The sequence below is a fragment of the Ammospiza nelsoni genome, chromosome 2 (genome assembly GCF_027579445.1).
Source record: "Ammospiza nelsoni isolate bAmmNel1 chromosome 2, bAmmNel1.pri, whole genome shotgun sequence".
Taxonomy (NCBI): domain Eukaryota; kingdom Metazoa; phylum Chordata; class Aves; order Passeriformes; family Passerellidae; genus Ammospiza; species Ammospiza nelsoni.
This window is the reverse complement of record NC_080634.1, coordinates 115,584,304-115,592,215: the sequence shown is the minus strand read 5'-3', so window position 1 is coordinate 115,592,215 and position 7,912 is coordinate 115,584,304. Positions and strand designations below refer to the sequence as shown.

Sequence of the window (7,912 nt, the reverse complement as noted above, 5' to 3'; positions counted from 1 at the left end):
AAGCCTTTTTTTTTGCCAAGGTTTTGTTGCAAATGGGCTGAAACCCACGTAAGGGAAGGAGATGTACCTTACTGGGTCTGGGTCCTTTTTCCCCTCTCCAGATCTTGGGGGTTTGTTTTGTCATTGCTGGCTCTTTTGGTAGCTTTGGAAACTGGGGAAGCTGCTTGTGAAAGGAGTGGGGATTTTTCTCACTCAGGGACTCGTGCCCTGATGCGAGTGTGGCTTTGTGAGCCAGCACAAAACCCCAGCAAAGCTCTTTGGAAGAGTTCCCTGCTCTGCTGTGCTGTGCAGACAACTGCTCTGGCACGGGGGCTGCTGTGGTGATGGGAACAAACAACTGGGAAAGCACTTGCATCTGTTCCCATAAACCAGTCTGTGCAGTGAGGCTGGCTGTGCTGCCAGGGGAGCATTTGGGGAGCTAACCTGAGCTTTCTTCTTCTTTTTTTAATTTTTTTTTTTCCCTCATGTGTACTAAGTTACTTCTCAGCCAAGCAGAAACTAGTTGGTTTTGCATAATTTCTGAAGTGTGCTTCTCCAAAAGAAGAAGGTGGAGGATCTCTGTCCCAAATTACCCTGCTGAAAGGTGGTCTTACACTTGTGTGTGTGTTGCTGTGCAGGTATTTATTACCAGCATTTTTAATTTGTCAGGTTCCCTAGTGAAAGTGCAGCCAGTGGAACACAGCCCATGCAGTGCCTTGTATAATTCTGTTGGAGAGAGTCCAGAGGAGGCCACGAAATTGATAAGAGGACTGGGGCACCTCCCCTACAGAGATAGGCTGGGAAAATTGGGTGTTCATCCTGGAGAAGGCTGTGTGCAGACCTCAAAACACCTTTCACAACCTGAAGAGACCTGCAAGGAAGCTGGAGAGGAGCTCTCTATGGGGGACTGGAGCAACAGGACCGGGGGGAATGGGTACAAACTGGAAAAGGGGAAATTTAGGTTAGATATTAAGAAGTTTTTCACTTTGAGCATGGTGAGGCCCTGGCACAGGGTGCCCAGAGCAGCTGTGGCTGCCCCTGGATCCCTGGCCAAGGCCAGGCTGGACACTGGGGCTTGGAGCAGCCTGGGACAGTGGGAGGTGTCCCTGCCATGGCAGGGATGATCTTCCAACCCTTAATGTTCTGTGATTCTATAATTTCGTCATTTTTACAAACACATGATTTGAGAAAATTTTGAATACAATCCTCCAAGATTCTGTGATTCAAAAAGACAAAATCTGGTTGTAGTTCATGATTGAGCCTGATTGACTTGTTTTTGAAGTTTAAAAAGTTTAAAGATGTTATTAAAGTTTATGGCTGTCTTATATTCCTGTAAATCAGATTTTTCTTGATCCTAATAAAATCTAGGGAAGAAATTCATTCTGGAGAATGATAAGGGCTTTAAGTTTTCTCTAAGTAGGTTAATTTTGTCAAATGTACCATTCCCAATTATTTGAATGTTCTGGTTCTTCAAGATCAGCTTGTTTATGAATGTATTTTCCAACATTTCTAATTTTAGATGCTTTGATGGGGGGCTTAGTTTGATATATTTTTCATCTTTATGTGTGGTTGCAGCTGTTATTACCAGGTGCATGTTTGTTAAGTATAAGGTTTGTTGTCCATTTGGAGTATCCAATAACTGCTCAGATTAACTTTGGATCATACTTGCCAACAAACTTTATCACTGGAATTTTGTTAAAAACTGAGCCCCTGCAAAATGTAGAATATAAAGAAACTTCAAAGAAAATAAAGGATGATTATACATGGACATTGTGAGCAAATTAACATGTAAAAGCTAAAACACTAAACCACTGGTTTAAAGTATGAGAATTACTGGTTTTCATTGTGTAAATATTGCACTGAAGGGCAAAATTGTGTACTCTGAATAGTTCAGTGTTTTTGACACTAACATTTTCAATATAAAAATAGTTGAAATGAAGTCATATCCTGGAGATAATAGTCTTTTTTTTAGATCTGTAGTTTCAGCTTTTATATGTAGACATCCTAGAGTTTTTTTTTAATGAAGATTTGGACCTTGTGTGATTAATTTAAATCTAATGACATCAGGTTCTTTTCCTGCAGAGAACCCAGAAGTAGCTCAGATACCCTGAGGCACTCCTCTATCAGCAGCTGGGAAAGAGTTTTGCAGAGAGGAGTTTGGTTTTGAGGGAGGAGAGAGGATAAGGACAGAAGCAGCAGCTTCATTTGCATGGGGGAACCTTGACTAGATGGAGCTGCTAACATTTTTCATCTTGGTAAATTTTCTTTGAATCTTCTGTCCATGCAGAGTCATCTGTTCTGTATTTTGTATTTTAGTGGCTTTGGGAGTGTGTCCTGCTGGAGCACCTTGGCAGTGGGGTTTCTCCAGCTCCAACTCCTCCTGCAACCACTGTAAAAGTGGAAATGCAAAATGCCAGGCACCACAGGGGTTTGTCTCTTGTTTCTCACCAAATCCTCTGGAACTGATTATTGCCAAGGACATATTTCAGAGGGAGGTGGTTAATCTCTGAAAAACTGCCTTCTGTCTCTCTGCCCCTGAAAATCTTACAGTGGGGCAAATGCTGTGGCTGTTACCCATTCCTTCAGCCACCAGCTTCTATCTCAGAATTTCTGGGATGTGGAGCTCAGTTACCTGGGATCACATAACACACGTGAATGAACCCATTGCTTTGAATGCAGATGTTCCTGGGAACTCTCTGTATTGATTCCAAATATTCTGCCAAAACTTAATGACTTGCCAAAATGCAAACAGAATTTTCTCATTGCAGACAGCCCTGCACTGTAAAGGGTGCCTGGACTTTTATTTATCTCTTCTCATGTGTTCAGATGACACTTCCTATAACAAATACTAGCAGGTAAAGTAAGGAATCTTACTTTTTCTGGTTAAAACCTGTCACTTATCTTGTCATGAAAGTAGAGACACTTCTCGGCATTCAGAGGGAAAACCAGACAGTGAGATACACAATGTAAGCATTAAAAAAAAATTCTATTTCCATTACTGGTGTGATACGAGGCACACAGACAAGACTCTTCCTGAAGGTGTAAATTTCTTACCAGGAAAATAACTATAATACAGAATAATGTAAAACTGCCTTAATTTCTGGTATTGCTTCTGAGTGCCAAGTCTTGAGCTTTTTTAGCTGTCAGCCTCATTCTTCTGCAAATAGCACAATCTAGTTAATATTTTCCACTTGGAGCCCACATGCAGCAGCTTGGACAGGTTCAGATAAATGGTGCCAGACAGTGGCAAGCTGGGTGGCAATATTAACCTGGAAAGCTGTTAAATAGCAAGAAACACATTCCTATTTAAAAAGGTGATTGTTCCACAGATTGGACAACGATTCAGAAACAAATAAACCACAGGTACTGATGTGTGTTTTTTTAAAGTGGGCAGACAGTCATGGGTTACTATGATTAAAGCATAAAATAGTCTTCATTTGCAGCTAGGAAGGGGTTGCAAATTCGTGGGTATTTCTAAAAAACACATTGATGAAAAGCTGCAGGAGCAACTGAAATAGAAAATCTGTCACAGCACAGCAGATACGGTGCAATTTTGTGTTAGCAGCTCTCCCAGCTCTGTGTAACTTCAGCTGGAGTTTGGTGTCTGAGCCTTCTAAAATTAAAATCCTGAGTATTCTGATTACAGTGGAAGTGTGTAAGAATATTAAAAAGTGGCTTTGGTTTCCTAGTTACAAGTGTATTCATCCCAGCTCATTGTGCATGTAAAGAAATTCAGGAAAAACCAAATGGAGAGATGGATGATATGGCAAGCATTTTCTGTCATTCTGTCCAGACAATAAGTTCAAGCAAGGAAAAGCAAGAAAAAATAATTTTCTGGTGCTTATTATTAAAAAAAAAATAAATAGGAGGACTTATGTTTTGGTTCATGTTTAACAAAGTTAATTTCCAGGAAGAACAAACAGAATGATAATGCAAAATTTTGCTTTAGTACAGTAATTCTGTTAATGTTTGCTTTCCTGTAAATGTGGCTTTGGGGATCGAGTTTCTTGGCAGAAAGCAGCGTGGCTGTAGCCTCAGTTCTTGAGAAGGTTCATGTAAGTGAATCAGAGAGAGCACCAAAGAGCTGTTAGGGCTATGGTACACTGGAAAAGTGAGCTTGATGCTTTCACTCCTCAGTGTCACTCACTTTGGCCTCAAATGGGAACATTCTGGGGTCAGAGATTCCACACAGATGGACAGCAATTTCCAGAATTTCAGCCAGTCCAGTTGTGTTTGTGCATTGCTGAGCTGCTGGAAAAGTGTGGTGTATGTGGAGTAGATGATTTTTCTTTTCAGCAATTGTACCCAAGTGTTAGAGGTGATGCGTGGTAAGTTCTTGTCAAGCAAAAAATGCACAAGTTAGGAAGGAAAAATATTGCCTTGCTGAAAAAATATGTTTTCATTTCTTTGTTTCATCAGATAGTGCCAGGGCACTGTTGTGTCACTAATTTAATTTAATTTCTGATGTTAACATGCTGGTTATTAGATGAAAAAAATGTGTATTTCAAGAACAATTTATAACAACTTCAGACTTATTCTTGTGCCTTTCTGTGCACTCTAAAGACATGCCCATGGTGTGAGATGAGCAAATAGCACTTGCTTTCAGGCCATGAGTAGAAGTTCTGCCCTGTGACACTTTTACATTTCTATGGCCTGGGTCCTCTGGCTGATGTCATCTCCTCATGGATTTATCCATTACTGAGGGGAAGGCTCAAGTGGCAGAGCAAAAATGGGCAAGATACAGAATTATTGATGTCTTTATATTCAGGCTACTGACTGAATTTATTGTCCATTCTGGACTGTAAAATTACATTCTATGCATGATGAATTCAGCCCCCAGAACAGAATGGGGATTTCTTTAGGAAGTGTTGTTTTCAGTTCTGAAGGACAGGAGCAGTGCACTGGAAAAGGCCTTTTTGCCTGACCCGTTTCTCTGTCAATTTACCACTCTTTCCCCCAGTTCCCTGTGGCAGCTCATTACCCAGGAGCCAGTGATACATGGGCAGGAGAGAAGCTGATTGCCTCTCCAGAACCTGCATCCTGCTGGGCACCAAACTGGCTGTAACATTTAAATTCCAGGCATTTGGGAGCTACATGTGCTTACACAGCTCTGTGTGTACATTGAATTTTGAATGCTGAATGTGAAGAGACAAAATTTGTCCATGCCATTACACAGTTGGGCCGATTATACAAATAACATCTCTGCAATGTCTTTTAGTTATGTTCACAGAGGTCACAGCTCTGGGTTATGTGTGACCACTACAACAAGAATATGTCCTGGAGAACCACAGCACAAGGGTTTCTACAACTCTGATGGTAAAATCCCACATGGCTGCACTGGATTTTTTGTCAGACCCTTGGTGACTTCTTACAGCATCTTCCTTGGTGTTGTCATGGACCTTCTTGAGGGGAAAAAACCCACAAACTTAAAAAAAAGGGTTTTAATGGGCAGAACTCTCCAGATCTACTGAGAGTTAATCAAGTAATTGCACAAAGGATAAAGATACACAGACAAATCTGGCTTTAAGCTTTTTAAATTTTGTATTTTGTGATGTTTGTGTGTCTGAAGCATTATTGTCTGTATTTCACAAGCTGTGAGGTCTGATGGCTCAGGATTAGGAAAAACTTATGTTGATATTTGGGCCTTGGGTTGAAATTGCCTTAAGAGTTATGCAGGTGTATTTTGGGGCTGAGATAAAATATTATGGCACTTATCTGGTCAATTAATGGCTAATTAAAGCACAGAAAATACTGAGGCTCTCAAAGTGGCATAGAAGGAGTCAGCTGTGGCATTTCAGTGAAGGTGGCTGTTCTTTCTCCTCTTGAGATCTCCTCCTATTTCCAGAGTAGCACAAAGGATCAGTAAAGTTGTCTTTAAATACGAAAGGGAATTTCCCTGTTGGAGAGGACATGGTGGAAATGCAAATTTCCCTTTGCATGTGGACAAGGAAGTGGGAAAAGGCAGAGGGTGTCTTGCTGCAAGGATGGCATAGAGAGGAATTGCAGCTGGAACCTGACACACTCACAGGAGAGTTTAGCATTTTCCAGGCTAATCTAGAGTAGCTGAGGAATCTGACTCCTGAAATCTTGTCAATGGACAGTTACTGAAAGGACATAATTTTTCCCAGGAATCTGTAAAAATGTGTGATATATAACAGAAATCTCTCCTCTCCCCTCTGACAGACTGCTCAGCTGCCTGGATATGGGATTTTCCTCCCTTAAGCAGGAGGTTTTTTCATTTAAATTAGGACTGTAAAAGTTCTGTGAATATGGAAAGTCTCTTCACTGGAAATTTTCCCCCATTGTTTCCCAACTGCTGCAGACCTGAGAGCTACTCTGGTCTCATTTTGTTTATTAGGACTACACTGGAAGAGAGAAAGTGAGAGTGGGACCTGGTAATTTATGGTGCATTTGACATCCTGTTTTAAAAAAGATGCTAAACAGATTTTTTATTTATTTTTTATCTTTAATTGGCAGTGTCACTCTTGGAGACAGGCTGGCATGTGTGATACTTTGGGTCTTGCCTGCCCTTTGTGTCTGAGACCTGCAGAAAGGCAGACCTGTCCATGTTAGCTTGTCGGAGAGAAATTCTCCTCTGTACCTGCATAGAGCTGCAGGAACCAACACTGTCTTACAGTTTTTGTTGGCCAAATATTTTTGAGAGAATATGTCTGGAATTATTTTGCTGTAAAATCTAAAATGACACACTTTGTTCCCTTGTATGTTTCATCATTCCCTCTATTTTAGGTCAGATGATTCATCTCTGCATTACTGGTTCTGCATTTCCATTGCCTTAATTGGGATTTCAGAGTCATTGCAGTCTGTATAGAATTGTCAATGCTATTTCTAACAACATACAGATTTCTTCCTTGCCTTCATCCCTCCCTTCCATGGCAGGGGATGTTGGAATGAGATGACCTTTGAGGTCCCTTCCAATCCAAACAATTCTGTGATTCTTCTCTTCCTCTCTCTTTGCTTTCTCTGGTGCCCCCTCCTCACCTTCCTCAGTCCAGGTGTTTTCTCTCCTCCTGCCTTTGCCGCAGCCCAGCTTTTTGGGGAGTGAGCTGGATTTCACTCACTCTCCTGCTGAAAGCTGACTCCTTTTCTTTAGCCACAAGTGACTCTTCACCTGTTTTAAGGTACAGCCAGGTATGTACAAAAATCCTTGCAGGAGATGCCCTGGACCAGCACATTTACTGATTATTTCAGACACTACAGCAGCAGTTATTCTCATTTTCAGCACACAAGGGTGTCATGGTTGCTTTTCTTCCCACCTTTTCCCACCCAGACACCAAGAACAGCCCCCACCCAGCACAGGACAGCACTTGCTTCTGTGTACAGTGATTAAGAGCTGGGCTTAACCTAATTGCACTCCATATGTCAGTGGGGTGCAGCTGCTGGGTGTGCAGAGACCATGGCAAGGGCTGGAGTTAACCACAGCTTATCAGATCATCACTGGCCATCTCAACTGAAAAATCTGGCTAGAAGCATGCTTGTAGCCAGTGGTGAATAAAATAAAATATTAAGAAGAGTGTTTTATATTTAGAAGTGCCATCCATGAGGTCTAATTGTTCTTAGATTTGTGCTCAAAGGCACTGTGTGCATTCACAGTTGAAAGGAAGAAATTTGAAAAGGAAGAAATTTGTCATTGCTACTCACAGAGAAACTTTCTGTTTGGGATTTTAAAATCCTAAAGAAGCTAAAAAGGACAATTAATTACAAATCTCTGCATGTAAATAATCCTCATTAACCCTGCACTAAATTTATAGCTTCTACTAGAGCTGTGTCTTTTCTGCTTGCTTGAAAGACTTGAACCTTTCAAAGTCATCTCTTCGCCAATTAAAACTTAGGAAAGAATGAGCATTTGCTCTCAAAATATTTTAAGCAAAAAAAAGGTAATTAATATTAAAGTTTCCAGGACTGGGAGCTATAA

General features: G+C 41.1%; 1 protein-coding gene across 1 annotated transcript in view; it reads left to right on the top strand.

Moving 5' to 3' along the window:
- Window positions 1–4,300: 4,300 nt before the first annotated feature.
- UMODL1 (uromodulin like 1) overlaps window positions 4,301–7,912 on the top strand; it is a 70,102-nt gene continuing 66,490 nt past the window's right edge. The window contains exon 1 of the mRNA XM_059493980.1: window positions 4,301–4,307. Within this exon, the coding sequence (XP_059349963.1) occupies window positions 4,301–4,307 (7 nt within the window). The remainder of the gene's footprint in view (window positions 4,308–7,912) is intronic.